The 19516-nt window shown below is 41.8% G+C and overlaps 1 protein-coding gene across 3 annotated transcripts in view; it reads right to left on the minus strand.

The window, feature by feature from the left end:
* Positions 1 to 1291: 1291 nt before the first annotated feature.
* The window catches only part of LOC133603971 (semaphorin-7A), a 58524-nt gene continuing 40299 nt past the window's right edge, over positions 1292 to 19516 (minus strand). For 2 of the 3 annotated variants that reach the window (XM_061957262.2, XM_061957270.2), the window contains 4 exons: positions 13029 to 13144; positions 12668 to 12840; positions 11096 to 11151; positions 1292 to 4564 (listed from right to left, as the gene is read on the minus strand). In XM_061957262.2, coding sequence (XP_061813246.1) covers positions 4218 to 4564; positions 11096 to 11151; positions 12668 to 12840; positions 13029 to 13144 — 692 coding nt within the window. In that variant the 3' untranslated portion in view covers positions 1292 to 4217. The remainder of the gene's footprint in view (positions 4565 to 11095; positions 11152 to 12667; positions 12841 to 13028; positions 13145 to 19516) is intronic. The other variant, XR_012050390.1, reaches the window with a different exon arrangement.

Below are 19516 nucleotides of genomic sequence, written 5' to 3' on the forward strand. Positions count from 1 at the left end.
ATTGCTATATCAATTATATTATACATTTTCATAGTTTAGTTAGCTGAGGTATATAATGTACAGTGTATTTTGTCAACAACTGTATGTGTGTAACGTATTTCTTGTGCTGAGCAATTATAAAACGGCTGCGAAGACGCACTGGGTGAGGCTCGCAGTAATCCGGCCTCATGGTGGTAGAGGGCGCTAGTGATCCCAGGGATCATTTTTGCGACTACTCGGCTGCAGAAGAAGTGACAACCAGCAGCAACAGTTAGCGATTGTTTATTTTTTCCTCTAGCCTGGACTTTTAACATGGAGGATTACATATCTAAAATAAAACAGTTTTCTAAACTGGACTTTCAATCGAAGCAGGAGGTAATAATTAAAGGAAGATCTCCATCGAGACTTTTAAAACTGAAGAAAGATAAGGAAGACTTCTATAAACAAGTTATCGATGCTTTTGTTCAGAAGGAGCGGCGCATGGACTTAATTTATAAGTAAAGGTAAGACCATAACAACGTTTTTTTTATTAAATGTGCTTTTTTGTGTGTAAAGTTAAGTTAAAGTACCAATGATTGTCACACACACACTAGGTGTGGTGAAATTTGTCCTCTGCATTTGACCCATCCCCTTGATCACCCCCTGGGAGGTGAGGGGAGCAGTGGGTAGCAGCGACCCCGCGCCCGGGAATCATTTTTGGTGATTTAACCCCCAATTCCAAGCCTTGATGCTGAGTGCCAAGCAGGGAAGAATGCTGGTATGAGCTTTTAAACATAACCCGTTAACTGCTGCCAATCAAATGGTGAATAATATACTCTTTAGGGTTCATATGTTTGTGATGAAGTCAGTGCCTCACCAGCCATCAACCTCACCGCACGTCAAAACATATAACTTTGTCTTGAATTTGAATTGTTTTTATTTATTTTTCACTAAAGGGTTCGGTGAATGCGCATATGAAACTGGTGGGGTTCGGTACCTCCAACAAGGCTAAGAACCACTGCTCTAACCACCAGGCCGTTGAGCTGTAGCAGCAAAAAAAAACAACAGACTGCTCTGGCGTCAGATAACCTGACAGGCTGAGCAAAATAGTGCTTGATTGTCCAAGTCCATCCAGCAGGGGGCGCTGTTACACACGCTTGCATTGACAGGCAGCGTCTAAAGGGCATCAGCCATTTTGTCACCTCAGTCTGCACGTGGTCTTCCATCTTTTGCTTGCACAGTTTATTGCAACAAAACTAGAATAATGCAACATCTGTACAAAAACATCCCAAAAAATTGCTCTTCCAAAACTCAGATAGGTCAAACAAAGGTCTTGTTTTTCCTCCTATTTTATTGGTTGTCACTGCACATGTTGAGATTGACACATGTCAATAAAGATTTGTTACATGGATATCTATTGCACCAGATATATGAGCTTTCAAAATAATGGGATTATTAATATATCATTCATGGCTATAATATAGTTGGACTTCTGACAGGTTGTCAGGACACACCATGTACAGCACTCTAGACCGCAGAACGACACGACAACGCGGGGGTCCGCCTTAACGGATTCCTGAAGGCAACACACCCGCTTGCTGCGAACAAAGACAGCGGGCCGGCGGCGAGCGTAAGGACTCTCCGATAAGGCGGTTGCTTGAAGACCCACTTTGGACCGAAGAAAATCAAAATGTTTGTATTCAACTCACATGCAAGGTCTTGACTTTCTGGTTGCTCGGTTGGGGAAAGACCCGGAACTGAGCTGTGATGCTCTGTAAATGTTAGGATATCAAAAAGTACATGAAGTCCGTGGACAGGAAGGGACGTAGTAGCTCGAGTTTTGACACAGGTGGCAAAAAGGGCGGTCGATACGAAGGGTTATTGGATGTTGTAGTGTGCATGCATTGTAGGCTCGGAAGTAAAACGTTGGCTCAACACAGCTTTGTCCTGGACATGTACTCGTTATTTGTATCGCCTTGCAGAAAGCGAACCGGTCTGCAACCAGCGACGCCGAGCTGAGCCAGAAAGGCAACGTGGCCGTTCAGATCCTCACCGCTCATAAAATCGAATATGGAGCACAACGAGCTACAGCAGCTCCTAATTAGCTATTAATGACATGTGGGCCACAGTGGACAGCCCGACAACTCCAGATTTGTGTTAAGTTACTGAATGACAATGTCAGAGCTCTGGAGAACACGCTAATCTGCTACATGGGTCAACGCCGAGCGAGACTCCAAATAGAGTTCTCATGAATCCGCGGAATAAGTTTAAACTGAAACGGGAAGTTCGGGAGACGTTGAAATATGCTGAATCGTTCCTTCATCAGTCAATTGTGAATGCAGCTGAACATCGTCTGACAAGTTAGTGTGTATCACAGCTTCGAGACTCGGTTAGAAAACATCGGTATACATATCACAGTCTAGCTATGGCGTTAAAAATCCAAAACCATCGAGACAAATCTTCACATAGAGAGGCAGCAATGGTAGAAATCAGCACTGGCAGCAATTAAATACAGAACATCTCAAATTGAAATACAAGCTCTTTTTTTTCTCCTTGCAAAAAGAAATCGAAAATAAACATAACTGATGGTAATGTCTGCGTGGTTTGGCGGAAATTATCATGCGATACCTTGTTCCCAACTTTACAGACCATCTATCCATCCATCCATCCCAGACTTCCCTCTCCCCAGCCACTTAGTCCAGCTCCTCCCGGGGGATCCCGAGGCGTTCCCAGGCCAGCCGGGAGAGATAGTCTTCCCAACGTATCCTGGGTCTTCCCCGTGGCCTCCTACCAGTCGGACGCACCCCAAACACCTCCCTAGGGAGGCGTTCGGGTGGAATCCTGACCAGATGTCCGAACCACCTCATCTGGCTCCTCTCCATGTGGAGGAGCAGCGGCTTTAATTTGAGCTCCTCCCGAGGGATCCCGAGGCGTTCCCAGGCCAGCCGGGAGAGATAGTCTTCCCAACGTATCCTGGGTCTTCCCCGTGGCCTCCTACCAGTCGGACGCACCCCAAACACCTCCCTAGGGAGGCGTTCGGGTGGCATCCTGACCAGATGCCCGAACCACCTCATCTGGCTCCTCTCCATGTGGAGGAGCAGCGGCTTTAATTTGAGCTCCTCCCGGATGACAGAGCTTCTCACCCTATCTCTAAGGGAGAGCCCCGCCACCCGGCGGAGTAAACTAATTTCGGTCGCTTGTACCCGTGATCTTGTCCTTTCGGTCATAACCCAAAGCTCATGACCATAGGTGAGGATGGGAACGTAGATCGACCGGTAAATTGAGAGCTTTGCCTTCCGGCTCAGCTCCTTCTTCACCACAACTTTACAGACCATCGGACGTAATTTGCTTAGTTCCGTTCTCTGACGTTCTATAAAGTGTAAAACCCCTCTAACGGCATGGCTCTAATGAGGTTGATAGTGCAGTAGCTGGGTCCACCTCATCTTGTTGCCTCAGTGCCTACCCGAACTTGTCTTTGACATTTACCAAAGATTCTAAGGGCAGTTCTAATTTGCTGCTTTCTGGTCCAGCTAACCTTCCCAGAGGTGTCGCGGTTGACGTTTTCGACCTTTTTAGAAGGGAGGTCCGATGGCGGTGAGACGTGGAACGCTAAAGCTGTGAACAAGGTGTAATGTCTGAAGGTAAAAAGATGCGAGAAACTGCCTTGTCTGAGGAGGACGTGCTGAGACACAGTGATGGTCAGGAATGAGCTTTGGCTCATTCTCGTACTTCCTGTCAAACCCAACCCAACCCGGAGTCCAACCGGGTGCGCAGTATTCTGCATTGACTGCAAAATTGTGCTTAGGAGTTGATGTCCCAGAAGTGTTAAGGCTTTGAAAATCTCAATACCAGACATGTTTTTTTTTTTTTTTCAAACTACGAATGAGGTGGAAGGATGCAAGATGTAAGAGCGGTATTAAAGCTTTACATATCCACAAAGAAGCACAATCTAGTCAAAAGAGTTAAAGAAATGGTCATAAAGAATTGGCCTGGTATTGGTGTTTCTTTTGCCCAACCCTTAGGATATGTTTAGCATTTACAGTTAGAGAGGGAAGGTTCACAAAGTTCTTCATGCACTGTACCATAGTTTCAAGCTCTTTTTAGACCCAAATTGAAGTGACTTTGACTCTGTTTGATACTTATTTAGTTCTTTTATTGACAATTGTTGTTACACCCCAGACTTGAATGCTCTGTGAACCAAACCTCTCGTCTATTCACTGTCTTTAAGGGTATGTGGTTAGCATTAGCATTAGCTGCAGTTAATGAAGCCAAAGGGTGGCCATGGCGAGCACGAGTGACAACCCCAAGGTGGAGGCGAGGGAGGCGGCCAGGAGCCCGCCGTGGTTCACCAGCTTGAAGGAGATGACCTCCACCTTGAATCCGTCCTCGGTAGCCATGCAGCGGAAGATGCCCTCCTTAAGGGGCGTGTCCACCGCTGGCCCAAGGACACAGAAGTCGCCCGAGAAAAGGCAGGGGTAGTTCTTGACACAGTTGTCCTTCTCCCAGCGGTACGTGGCAAGGAAGGAGCGCACGGGACACGGCAGGAAGATGGAGGTGTTTGACTGTACCACCACTTCTCTTGGGGAGGTGCGGCGCAGCTTCAGGGCTGTTGAAGAAGGGACAGTTGAAGATAGTTTTGCCTTCTCGTTCATCCAGGTCATTGTATTCTCAGGGTATTTGATCCATCCATTGCAACGGGACTGATCTAGATCTGACCAATCTTAGTCTAAGTCTATGAGCATGGACTGTTGAAGCCTGAGGAAAGTTTTCCAAGACAAACTGAACAGCCCAGTTGCAATCGAATAAACGCACTGAGATGTTGCTTGTTTTCTATTTTCTACGGACATTCAAGAGATGACATTTATATTTTAGCATTCTCTTTTTTTAAACCACAATTGAAATTTAAGTGCGTATGTGTGTTGCTTCTTCTTCTGCGCATTGGTCTGTTTTTTTAATCAAAGATAAGACACTTTTATAGCCCTGCTAAATTCCTGGCGTCCGGTGGAGATGTCTCCAGCCTCCGCATCTTCTCCAAGGACAAAGAGTGCTTTGCTGTTGGAAGATCACCAATTTATATTGCAATGGTCTTTCGGTCAAAGATTACCCTTCAAGTGTGTTTCTTTTATTATTGATGTTGTCTGTTTTTGCTAATATCACAATCATAAAGTGTGTGTTGTTCATTCTTCCCTCTCCCAGGATGAGACATTTTGCCCAAACCCTTCCTGTCTCTCCTAATCTCATTTACCAAAAGCAATTTCCCCGCAGGGAATATAAAAGTTATTCTGACTCTGATATAAGAATCTGGAAGTTCTCTTTGTCTCTCTTCTTCCTCTCCTTCTTTCTTTCTGTAGCAGCGTAAACTTAACTCCTTTGTACTCTTATGTTCATCCCAAAACAAATTCTTTAAAGACCTTTGCTTTCTCCGTATATTTTTTTGTTGTATAGGAACAATTCTAAAACAGAACTCAAATCCAGTTTAACTTGCAGTCAATAGTGGCCAGATTTAAAGGTCATGTGAGCTCAAAGCCCTTTGTAGGAGAACACATCCTCCCTTTGGAGTTCCAAGTTTCAGCAGGGGTGACACATGTCGACTTAACTTACTCATTAGTTTTAAAGGGGAACATTATCACCAGACCTATGTAAGCGTCAATATATACCTTGATGTTGCAGAAAAAAGACCATATATTTTTTTAACCGATTTCCGAACTCTAAATGGGTGAATTTTGGCGAATTAAACGGCTTTCTAATATTCGCTCTCGGAGCACCGAGTCAAATCAGCTCTGTTATTTTCCGTTTTTTCGACTGTTTTCCGTACCTTGGAGACATCATGCCTCGTCGGTGTGTTGTTGGAGGGTGTAACAACACGAACAGGGACGGATTCAAGTTGCACCAGTGGCCCAAAGATGCGGAAGTGGCAAGAAATTGGACGTTTGTTCCGCACACTTTACCGACGAAAGCTATGCTACGACAGAGATGGCAAGAATGTGTGGATATCCTGCGACACTCAAAGCACATGCATTTCCAACGATAAAGTCAAAGAAATCTGCCGCCAGACCCCCATTGAATCTGCCGGAGTGTGTGAGCAATTCAGGGACAAAGGACCTCGGTAGCACGGCAAGCAATGGCGGCAGTTTGTTCCCGCAGACGAGCGAGCTAAACCCCCTGGATGTCTTGGCTCACACCGTCCCTTATGCCACCGAAGATGATCAAGAGAAGAATATCGACCCTAGCTTCCCTGGCCTGCCGACATCAACTCCAAAACTGGACAGATCAGCTTTCAGGAAAAGAGCGCGGATGAGGGTATGTCTACAGAATATATTAATTGATGAAAATTGGGCTGTCTGCACTCTCAAAGTGCATGTTGTTGCCAAATGTATTTCATATGCTGTAAACCTAGTTCATAGTTGTTAGTTTCCTTTAATGCCAAACAAACACATACCAATCGTTGGTTAGAAGGCGATCGCCGAATTCGTCCTCGCTTTCTCCCGTGTCGCTGGCTGTCGTGTCGTTTTCGCTTGCATACGGTTCAAACCGATATGGCTCAATAGCTTCAGTTTCTTCTTCAATTTCGTTTTCGCTACCTGCCTCCACACTACAACCATCCGTTTCAATACACGCGTAATCTGTTGAATCGCTTAAACCGCTGAAATCCGAGTCTGAATCCGAGCTAATGTCGCTATAGCTTGCTGTTCTTTCCGCCATGTTTGTTTGTGTTGGCATCATTATGTGACGTCACAGGAAAATGGACGGGTGTATATAACGATGGTTAAAATCAGGCACTTTGAAGCTTTTTTTTTTTAGGGATATTGCGTGATGGGTAACATTTTGAAAAAAACTTCGAAAAATATAATAAGCCACTGGGAACTGATTTTTAATGGTTTTAACCATTCTGAAATTGTGATAATGTTCCCCTTTAATGAGGTTGATTGCAGCCTTTGCTAGGACCATCTCATCGTTCTTCTTGCCTCGGTGCCTACCCAAACCAGTCCTTGACATTTACCAACAATTCTAAGGGCAGTTCTAAGTTGCTTCTTTCTGGTCTAGCTGACCTACCAAATGGGCTGTGGTTGAATAGTATCTTTCTCATTACTTATCACCTAAAAACAGAAACAAGCTTAATTATTTTCTGCAAATTTCTAAAGACTTCATTAATTGCTTCGCCTACTCTGGACAGACTTTACAGGCATAGTGAAATTAATCTGCGGAATAAAAGATGTTTAGCAAATAGTGTCATTGCCACATAAATGCATTGTCTCTGTCAACCCCAGTGAGTTTAATGCATCATTATACAACAAGAGGACTAAGCACCAATAAAATGTGATGTTACTCTGCACAATGCAGACATAAGGTCGTGGTCAACTTGTAAAGAACATAATGTCATGGCGGTCTTGAGTTTCCAATCATTTCTACAACTCTTATTTTTTTGTGATAGAGTGATTGGAGCACATACTTGTTGGTCACAAAAAAACATTCATGAAGTTTGGTTCTTTTATGAATTTATTATGGGTCAACTGGAAATGTGAGCAAATGTGCTGGGTCAAAAGTAAACATACAGCAATGTTAATATTTGGCAAGTTTCACTGCAATAAGGCGCTTTTGGTAGCCACCCACAAGCTTCTGCTTGAATTTTTGACCACTCCTCTTGACAAAACTGGTGCAGTTCAGCTAGATTTGTTTGTTGTCTGACATGGACTTGTTTCTTCAGCATTGTCCACACGTTTAGTTCAAGACTTTGGGAAGGCCATTTTGAAACCTTCATTCTAGCCTGATTCAGCCATTCCTTTACCACTTTTGACTAGGGCTGCAACTAACGATTAATTTGATAATCGATTAATCTGTCGATTATTACTTCGATTAATAATCGGATAAAAGAGACAAACTACATTTCTATCCTTTCCAGTATTTTATTGAAAATACCCAGCATACTGGCACAATGTTCTGGACATTGGAGGTGCAGCATACAGCAATAATAACACAGAAATGTAACTCATCAGATCAGAAGTGAATCAGATATTGTACACGTTTCTGTTGTGAATAATAAAGGATTCATTTTAGGCTGCCTCTGAATAATAGCATGAAATATTCCAGCACCTTCATAACGTTTAGTTATACTAAAGCGTCACTCAAATCTAAATAGATTTATATAGCTTTATCGGGCCCGGCTACATTGATCCATTATGAAACGAACTTGAGTTATTTCTGTCCGTTACGTTCATTTTGAAATTGGTAACAAAGGCATAACGTTAACGTTACTCACAAAAAAGCTGAACTCATGAATGCCTGTTGCCACTATGGACTTAAAAAGTTACGTACTGTGAGTGTTAGGACTTGGACTATGGCGTGGTTTGTTCTCCCGTGGTGCAAATGAACATTTGGACCAGACATGGCGTGAAGGTGAAGACTTATTTAATTTTACTATAACAAAAAGAACAAACTAAAGGCGCGCAATAGGCGGAAGGACAAACTTGACAAATGAAACCAATACTTACACGTGGGCAAAAAACTAAGGACATGAACAAAAGTCGCTAACTGTGGCATGAATCGAAAAAACTTACTTGGACAGGGCATGAAGTACGCAGAGGTAAACAGAGTGTGACAGGGGTATGAATCCGGATGTCGCCAGAACGACAAACTGAAAACAATGAATATAAATACTAGTGACATGATTAGTGAAAACAGGTGCGTGACTCAAAACGTGAAACAGGTGCGTGACATGACAGGTGAAAACTAATGGGTTGCTATGGTGACAAACAAGAGTGCACAATGATTCCAAACGTGGAACAGGTGAAACTAATGGGTAACTATGGAAACAAGACAAGGGAGTGATAAGCCAGAAACTAAAGAGTCCAATAACTAAACAAAACAAAACATGACTAAAACAAAACATGATTACACAGACATGACAGTGAGTTCTTCCCTTCATCCATGGCTCCAACATGTTTCCTTTTCAGCTGCTCCTGAAGCAATGTTGTACTTCCGTGCCATTTTGCAGGAAACGCTCTTAATGATAAATGATAAATGGGTTGTACTTGTATAGCGCTTTTCTACCTTCAAGGTACTCAAAGCGCTTTGACACTACTTCCACATTTACCCATTCACACACACATTCACACACTGATGGAGGGAGCTGCCATGCAAGGCGCTAACCAGCACCCATCAGGAGCAAGGGTGAAGTGTCTTGCTCAGGACACAACGGACATGACGAGGTTGGTACTAGGTGGGGATTGAACCAGGGACCCTCGGGTCGCGCACGGCCATTCTTCCACTGCGCCACACCGTCTCTTCTTTGAAGTCTTTAAAGTGAAGTGTTCCCACACTTTTGACGACTTAGGTCGTACACTTTTCTCCATTGAAGCAATAACCTCAAGATGTTTTTCCGCTGAACTATTCGTACTGTTTTCCTCCGCCATTTTTCTAATGTTTCCAGCAAAGGAGCCTATGTCGTCATGTGAGCTGCTTACCGCCACTTCATGAGACGTAGCCCGTTTAGTACTGTTTTTGTACTTATTTTGATTATTGTTTCTCAGCTGTTCGTAAATATTTCAGGTTTATAAATAAAGGTTTATAAAACTAAAAATAAATAAATAAATAAAAAATAGCTCCCGCGCATGCGCATGGCATAGTTCCAATGATTCGATGACTAAATTAATCGCCAACTATTTTTATAATCGATTTAATTGATTAGTTGTTGCAGCCCTACTTTTGACGTGTGTTTGGGGTCATTGTCCTGTTGGAACGCCCAACTGCGCCCAAGACCCAACCTCCGAGCTGATGATTTTAGCTTGTCCTGAAGAATTTGGAGGTAATCCTCCTTTTTCATTGTCCCATTTATGCTCTGTAAAGCACCAGTTCCACTGGCGGCAAAACAGGCCCAGAGCATAATACTACCACCACCATGCTTGACGGTAGGAATGGTGTTCCTGGGATTAAAGGCCTCACCTTTTCTCCTCCAAACATATTGCTGGGTATTGTGGCCAAACAGCTCCATTTTTGTTACATCTGACCGCAGAAATGTCCTCCAGAAGGTCTTATCTTTGTCCATGTGATGTCAGATGAAACAAAAAGTGAGCTGTTTGGCCAGCAATATTTTTGGAGGAGAAAAGGTGAGGCCTTTAATCCAAGGACATATAACCAAATATTAACATTGCTATAATTTTGACCCAGCATATTTGGTCACATTTCCAGTAGACCCATAATAAATTCATAAATGAACCAAACTTCATGAATGTTTTTTGTGACCAGCAAGTATGTGCTCCAATCACTCTATCACAAAAAAGTAAGAGTTGTAGAACTTATTGGAAACTCAAGACAGCCATGACACTCTCAAATCCCTTCACTGGCTTCCTGTTCCACTCAGGATTGAATTCAAAGTCTCCCTACTAACCCACCAGTGCATCCATGAAAATGCCCCCCCTTCTACCTCAAATAACTACTCACCCCCAAATCCTCCACACGACACCTCCGCTCCGGACAGGCTAACCTCCTCCAACCTCAGAGGACAAAGCTACGAGCTTTCTGCTCCGCCGCTCCCAGTCTGTGGAACGCTCTCCCTGACCACCTGAGGGCACCACAGACTGTGGATGCTTTTAAAAAAAGGCTTAAAAACCCTTCTTTTTAAAAAGAAAAGCCTTTTTTTTTTTTAGATATATGCATACTAGTTTTTAGCTATTTGGCTGTTCTAGTTTTTATTTTTATTCATTATCTTTTTATTTTTTTTAATAGACTGTAGCACTTTGAGGTTGTTTACTCAATGTAAAGTGCTTTTTACAAATAAAATCTATTATTATTATTATTATGACAGAAGTATTATGGAGCCCATGCATTGTGCCGTAGCTAAACGTGCAGTAAAACAACAGATTGTCTTGCTTGTGACGCCACAACTCATTACTATGACGGAGTCCAGACAGGACATGTGACCGCAGAGCTCTGGGATGTAGGGGTCATGTTAAAACCAGATGACATTAGGTGGGTGATGCTTGGTTACGGTTGGCTTTGGGGCTCTGAAGCTGGGTTAAGCCTCCATGTGAGAGAATATCAACCCGTGGGGTTTTTGGACTTTGCTCAATTAAGTGATACTGATCTCCTGGCTGTTGCTTTAATTAAGATACAGCGTGGCAGAGAGCAGATAAGGGCTCACCAGCAGCTTCCCCGCAAACCGACGAGTTGGATTGGTCCAGATTCTGAACGAGTGTCCTGTGAGGAGAGAAGAAATGACAAGTCACTCCTGAACTCCCCTTCGGAAATGAATTTGGAGCCAGGAAGTGTTCTCCAGCTATAAAACAAAGCATGCGGATGCGATTATGCACACTTGTTCCATAAGAGTACTCTCTAAAAGTGCTGCCTGTCCATGTTAGACAAGGTCAAAAGCTATTGAACACATATGTATCCTCTTTAAGGGAAACAAGACAAGGATTTACTGTTTAGTAAGCGAAAAGGTTTTATGACCTTGGCTATTGAATATTAAAAATGGATGAGGTAAACTACAGCAGCAATCGGTAGCACCACCTAGTCCTAGTGCAGGGGTCGGCAACCCGCGGCTCCGGAGCCGCATGCGGCTCTTTGATCACTCTGATGCGGCTCAGCTGCATACTTGCCGACCCTCCCGGGAGACTTCCGGATTTCAGTGCCTCTCGCCGAAAATTCCCGGGATTAATATTTTTCCGATTTTCACCCTAACAATAATAATAAGGGCGTGCCATGATGGTACAGCATTTAGCGCCCTCTACAATCTGTTCAAACAGCCTGCCAGCCCAGCCTGTTGTTGTGTGCATCTCCTGCTTGGAAGTTCAAGCAAGGCATACTTGGTCAACAGCCACACAGGTTACACTGACGGTGGCCATATAAAACAACTTTAACACTCTTACTAATAATGCGCCACACTGTGAACCAAAACCAAACAAGAACATCTGCACCTTAACACAACATAAACACAACAGAACAAATACCCAGAAACCCATGCAGCCCTGACTCTTCCGGGCTACATTATACACCCCTGCTACCACCAAACCCCGCCCCCACCCCAACCCTGCTCCCCCACACATCAACCCCCCCTCCCCCTCCGTGCGTCGGTTGAGGTGGGCGGGGTTTGGTAGCGGGGGTGTATAATGTAGCCCGGAAGAGTCAGGGCTGCATGGGATTCTGGGTATTTGTTCTGTTACGGTGCAGATGTTCTCCCAAAATGTGTTTGTCATTCTTGTTTGGTGTGGGTTCACAGTGTGGCGCATTATTAGTAAGAGTGTTAAAGTTTTTTATACCGCCACCGTCAGTGTAACCTGTGTGGTTGTTGACCAAGTATGCATTGCTGTCACTTAAGTGAGCAAGTAGAAGCCCCTTATGTCGTGTGGTTGGGCTGGTACGCTGGTTATAGTGAGCTCTAAATGCTGTACCATTACGACACGTTCGAGAGAATAATTGCCCTGGAATACGCAGTCTGCCGGTAAAATCGGGAGGGTTGACAAGAATGACGCTGTCATGCGCCATTCATATAAAACATTCAATATACATATTAAGGTGGGGGCCGCGTGTCTGAGACCCTTGGTTTATACATAGCACAAAGCAAAAAAAAAAAAACTTTGTATGCAGTGTTATTTCATTTTAAATGTCAAAATATTTTTGTGGCTCCCATTGTATTCTTTAATTTGTGAAACTGGTCAAAATGGCTCTTTGAGTGGTAAAGGTTGCCGACCCCTGGCCTAGTGTGATAGCATACCCAGTCGTGACGTTGTAGCCTGCCGGGATGGCGATGCACCGCCTCCTGTTCTTGTCCCACCCGCAATACGGGTCCCTGGAGAGGATGCACTCCCTGCATGTGTCGCCATAGCGACCGCAGTCGGCCAGTGGCAGCCGCTGGACCTCCATCGCCGTGGCAACGTACAAGTGTCCCTAAGGCAGAACGGGGATCTCGTTTACAACGGAGACGAGACAGTCACCAAAAGAGCTGCGTTTCTGAGCTGACCTAATAAAAGGTTTGTCAAATCTATAATTGCATACTTAGTAAACCTCATCAGTCGCCAGGAGCACATCAATTATTGATAGGCAGTATAGGACATTTCTATCAATACTCTGCATACCTTTTGGGGGTCAATGGCCATGTTCAGGACGGGCCCCTCGTTACGAAACATGGAGTACTGAGAGATGATGAAGACACCCTCGCTGCTGTGAAGAACTTTGTGGACTTTTCCTTGTTCTGTTGGGAAATACAGAGTAGGTTGAAGAGACAATAGTCTGGACTCTGATCGACTAACATTCCAAATAGGTACTAAATAATGTGTGCAAAGTATGAAGTACTAAAACCCCAAACCGGTGAAGTTGTCACGTTGTGTAAATGGTAAATAAAAACAGAATACAATGATTTGCAAATCCTGTTCAACTTATATTCAATTGAATAGACTGCAAAGACAAGATATTTAATGTTCACACTGGAAAACGTTGTTATTTTTGGCAAATATTAGCTCATTTGGAATTTGATGCCTGCAAGGTGTTTCAAAAAGTGGCAAAAAAGACTGTTAAAGTTGAGGAATGCACTTATTTGGAACATCCCACAGGTGAACATGCTAATTGGGAACAGGTGGGTGCCATGATTAGGTATAAAAGCAGCTTCCGTGAAATGCTCAGTCGTTCACAAACAAGGATGGGGCGAGGGTCACCACTTTGTCAACAAATGCGTGAGCAAATTGTTGAACAGTTGAAGAACAACATTTCTAAACCAGCTTTTGCAAGGAATTTAGGGATTTCACCATCTACGGTCCGTAATATCATCAAAAGATTCAGAGAATCTGGAGAAATCACTGCACGTAAGCCATGATATTACGGACCTCAGATCCCTCAGGCGGTACTGCATCAAAAAGCGACATCAGTGTGTAAAGGATATCACCACATGGGCTCAGGAACACTTCAGAAAACCACTGTCAGTATTTACAGTTGGTCGCTAGATCTGTAAGTGCAAGTTAAAACTCTCCTATGCAAAGCCAAAGCCATTTATCAACAACACCCAGAAACGCCGCAGGCTTCGCTGGGCCCGAGCTGATCTAAGATGGACTGATACAAAGTGGAAAAGTGTTCTGTGGTCTGACGAGTCCACATTTCAAAGAAACTGTGTACGTTGTGTCCTCCGTAACAAAGAGGAAAAGAACCATCAGGATTGTTATAGGCGCAAAGTGTAAAAGCCAGCATGTGTGATGGTATGGGGGTGTATTAGTGCCCAAGACATGGGTAACTTACACATCTGTGAAGGCACCATTAATGCTGAAAGGTACATACAGGTTTTGGAGCAACATATGTTGTCATCCAAGCAACGTTATCGTGGACGCCCCTGCTTATTTCAGCAAGACAATGCCAAGTCACGTGTTACAACAGCGTGGCTTCATAGTAAAAGAGTGCGGGTACTAGACTGGCCTGCCTGTAGTCCAGACCTGTCTCCCATTGAAAATGTGTGGCGCATTATGAAGCCTAAAATACCACAACGGAGACCCCCGGACTGTTGAACAACTTAAGCTGTATATCAAGCAAGAATGGGAAATAATTCCACCTGAAAGGATTCCAAAATGTGTCTCCTCAGTTCCCAAACGTTTACTGAGTGTTGTTAAAAGAAAAAGCCTTGCATGTGCTACCATGTGTCACTATGGAGACACTGTTTCACTGCACATTTAAGGCATCATGCACCAACTTGTGGCAAGAACTGTAATGGTGGGCTGGAATGATGCAGAGGCAAAAAAATGAATGTTGCAAAAGGTTTTTCCTCACATTGATATTGTACCGAATGCTGTGAGGGTGAAACAGAGATGGCAATGTTGTGACAACATGAATATTCTTGTCTAACACTTGTAGTCCAAGTGACATTCTTCATCTGATTGATGCTCTAATACTTCTCTTACTGCATTGGCCTGTGTTTTTGTCAAAGAGAAGACACTTTTATAGCTCTGCTAAATTCCTGGAGGAGACTTCTCTAAACACCACACCTTCTCAGAGCATGAGACGAAAACTGCTGTGATGTTGGGAGATCAGGAGCATTCACACTATTGTATACACCAACATTCTTTAATTCATTGAATTAATTAATACATTAATTAAATAATTTAATCTTCAACTTCAATTTATTCTTCTTCTTCTCCAGATTTTGGCGGACTCTACCTTCCACATTGTTCACCCGATTCAAACTGTTCCAACTTCAAACTGTTCAGCCTATTCGGGAATCGCGGGCTTTCCCTTGACAAATTCCAAAAATTCCCAGATTTCCAGGTTTTCCCGGGACATTTTTCCCATTCAAAATGAATTGGCCATTATTCCAAGTTGCACAATTCCCAAATTTTTCAACCTATTCAAACCATTTCACCGTCAACACATTCCACCATTCGGAAAATTTAAACTACCTTTTTTTCCCAAGTAAAAAACACTTCCAGGATTCTCCAGAATTCCTGGTTTTCCAAAGACCTATTTCCACCCTTTTTTCAACTCATTTCAACCATTCCATTGTCAAAACATTCCTCTTAATCTGGACAAAAAAAACATTTTTTTTTTTTAACTGGAAAAATTACCGTTTTTTTCGAAATTCCCGAAATTTCTCAATTAAAAACTGTTACTAATTCAACATTTCTTGACCGATTTAAACAATTCCAACACCAACCAATTCAGCTAATTTAGGACATGCATGCTCCTAATCATTTTCAAAAAATCCCGCTTTACCCAAAATTCCCAAATTTCCAGAAAGTTCCCATTGAAATGAATGGGACATTTTTCCAAGTTGCACAATTCCCACATTTTTCAACCAATTCAAACCATTCCACCGTCAACACATTCCACCAATCGGGAAATTTAAACTACCTGTTTTTCCCAAGTTAAAAAAACTTCCAGGATTCTCCAGAATTCCTGGTTTTCCAAAGCCTTTTTTCCACCCTTTTTTCTGGCGACTACACCTTCCACATTTTTCAACGCATTTCAACCATTCCACCATCAAAACATTCATCTTAATCAGAACAAAAAACTATTTTTTTTTTTTTACTGGAAAAATTACCGGCTTTCCTGAAATTCCAGGAATCCCGTAATGCAATTTCTCAATTCAACATGTTACTACTTCAACATTTCTTGACCGACTTGAAAAATGTCAACACTAATCATTTCAACTCATTCAGACCATTCAAGTGTTTTACAATTTTACCAAAATTCCGCTTTTTCCGAAAATCCCAATTTTTCTGAAATTTCCATTAAAATCAATAGGACATTCTTCAAAGTTCCACAATTCCCACATTTTTCATCTGATTCAAACTGTTCCAACTTCAAAATATTCAGCCTGTTCAGGAATTGTGTGCTCTACTTCAACTATTGTAAATTTTTTTTCCAGATTTCCAATAATTCCTTTTTTTTTGCAATTTCCCCATTCAAAATGAATTGGCCATTTTTCCACGTTGCACAATTCCCACATTTTTCAACACATTCAAACCATTCCACTGTCAACACATTCCACCATTTGGGAAATTTAAACTAGCTTTTTTTCCCCAAGTTAAAAAAACTTCCAAAATTCTCCAGAATTCCTGGTTTTCCAAAGCCTTATTTCCACCCTTTTTTCTGGCGACTACACCTTCCACATTTTTCAACGCATTTCAACCCTTCCACCGTCAAAACATTCCTCTTAATCTGAACAAAAAAAACTTTTTTTTTTTAACTGGAAAAATTACCGTTTTTTTCAAAATTCCCGAAATTTCTCAATTAAAAACTGTTACTCATTCAACATTTCTTGACCGATTTAAATAATTCCAACACCAACCAATTCAGCTAATTTAGGACATGCATGCTCCTAATCATTTTCAAAAAAATCCCGCTTTACCCCAAATTTCCAGTAAATTCCCATTGAAATGAATGGGACATTTTTCCAAGTTGCACAATTCCCACATTTTTCAACCAATTCAAACCATTCCACCTTCAACACATCCCACCATGTTGGAAATTCAAACTACCTTTTTTCAAAGTTAAAAAAATTCCAGGATTTTCCAGAATTCCTGGTTTTCCAAAGCCCCATTTCCACCCTTTTTTCTGGCGACTACTCCTTCCACATTTTTCAACGCATTTCAACCCTTCCACCGTCAAAACATTCTTCTTAATCAGGACAAAAAACTAAGGCTTTTTTAACTGGAAAAATTACCGGTTTTCCCGAAATTCCAGGAATCCCGTAATGCAATTTCTCAATTCAACATGTTACTACTTCAACATTTCTTGACCGATTTGAAAAATTTCAACACCAACCATTTCAACTCATTCAGACCATTCAAGTTTTTTTTTTACAATTTTACCAAAATTCCGCTTTTCCCCTAATTCCCAATTTTTCTGAAATTTCCATTGAAATCAATAGGACATTCTTCAAAGTTCCACAATTCCCACATTTTTCATCTGATTCAAACCGTTCCAACTTCAAAATATTTAGGAATTGTGTGCTCTACTTCAACAATTGTAAAAAAAAAAGTTCCCGGATTTCCCATAATTCCTTTTTTCTTTTTTTTTTTTGCATTTTCCCCATTCAAAATGAATTGGCCATTTTTCAAACTTCCACAATTCCCACATTCTTCAACACATTCAACAATTCTACCTTCAACACATTCAACTCATCCTGGACATTCAAACTACCATTTTATGCAAATTCAACAAATTTCCAGGAATTCCCGTTTTTCGGTAACCTATTTCCACCCTTCTTAAGTTTGACTACTCCTTTCACATTTTTCAACGCATTTCAACCATTCTACCGTCAAAACATTCCTCTTAAACGGGACAAAAAACTTTTTTTTTTTTTTAACTGGAAAAATTATCGGTTTTCCCGAAATTCCTCAATTAAAAACCGTTACTAATTCAACATTTCTTGACCGATTTAAACAATTCCAACACAAACCAATTCAGCTCATTCAGGACATTCATGCTCCTTACCATTTTTTTTTAATGCCGCTTTTCCCAAAATTTCCAAATTTCCAGGAAGTTCCCATTGAAATGAATGGGACATTTTTCCAAGTTGCACAATTCCCACATTTTTCAACCTATTCAAACCATTCCACCTTCAAGAAATTCCACCATTTTTCTCCAAGTTAAAAAAAAATTCCATGATTTTCCAGAATTCCTGGTTTTCCAAAGCTTTATTTCCATCCGTTTTTCTGTCGACTACTCCTTCCACATTTTTCAACGCATTTCAACCCTTCCACTGTCAAAACATTCCTCTTATTCAGGACAATAAACTAAGTTGTTTTTTGAACGGGAAAAATTACCGGTTTTCCCGAAATTCCAGGAATCCCGTAATGCAATTTCTCAATTCAACATGTTACTACTTCAACATTTCTTGACCGATTTGAAAAATGTCAACACCAACCATTTCAATTCATTCAGACCATTCAAGTTGTTTACCATTTTCAAAAAAAATCCAGCTTTTCCCAAAATTTCCAAATTTCCAGGAAGTTGAAATGAATGGGACATTTTTCCAAGTTGCACAATTCCCACATTTTTCAACACATTCAAACCATTCTGCCTTTAACACATTCCACCACTCTGGAAATTTCCCCGAAATTCCCTAATACCATTTGCTACTTCAACATTTCTTGCCCAATTTAAACAATTGCAACACCAACCAATTCAGCTCATTCAGGACATTCATGCTCCTAATCATTTTCAAAAAATCCCGCTTTTCCCCAAATTTCCAGGAAGTTCCCATTGAAATGAATGGGACATTTTTCCAAGTTGCACAATTCCCACATTTTTCAACACATTCAAACCATTCCAACTTTGACACATTCCACTCATCCTGAACATTCAAACTAACACTTTCCCAAGTTCCAAAACCAAGTTTCCGGTTTCCCTGGAAAATCAAACTCTTCAACATTCAAAACATTCAAACTATTTCAGCGTTTAAACGATTTCAACATTCAAACCATTTCTACATTCATCCTACATTCCATGAGCATTTCAGTTCAGCGTCAGCTCTTCAACATTCAAACTATTCTTACATTCATACTACATTCTGTCAGAATTTCATTTCCACTTCAGCGTTAGCGCATTCACACGCAATTCCTTCAGGCATTGCCTCTTCTAGTTTATATTGTATTGGTCTTTTGGTCAAAGGTTACTCTTCAAATGTTTTTTTTTGTGATTAATACCGCCTTACCCAATGTTTAATCAAGACATTCCAGTTTTATCTAATATTACGATCAGATAAAGTGTGTTTTTGCGCATACTCCTCCCTCTCCTCCCCCCTGCTGAGGATGTTTCGCCGCAACCCCTCCTCCTCCTTCTCTCATTCCCAAAAGCAATATAAAGATCTGCTTTTTTTGTCTCTGGTCTTCCCCTACTTCTCCTATCTGTCAGCAGCATAAATGTTCCCCTCTGTAATCTGATGTTATTTGAGATCTGAGCTTTGCTTTATCTGGACATTTTTTACAGCATTTCTGGGTAGATGAAATGTGTATTTGTAATATCCAAAAGTTGTTGACGAACACTGGAGGATTCTTTCTCTGTTTGTCGGTCGTTACATTGGTCGCCGAGCCGTTTGTGCGTAGCTGTGCCAGTTTGGACGTATCTCCCAAATGTGTTGAGT

Source organism: Nerophis lumbriciformis, linkage group LG04, assembly GCF_033978685.3.
Source record: "Nerophis lumbriciformis linkage group LG04, RoL_Nlum_v2.1, whole genome shotgun sequence".
Lineage (NCBI taxonomy): Eukaryota > Metazoa > Chordata > Actinopteri > Syngnathiformes > Syngnathidae > Nerophis > Nerophis lumbriciformis.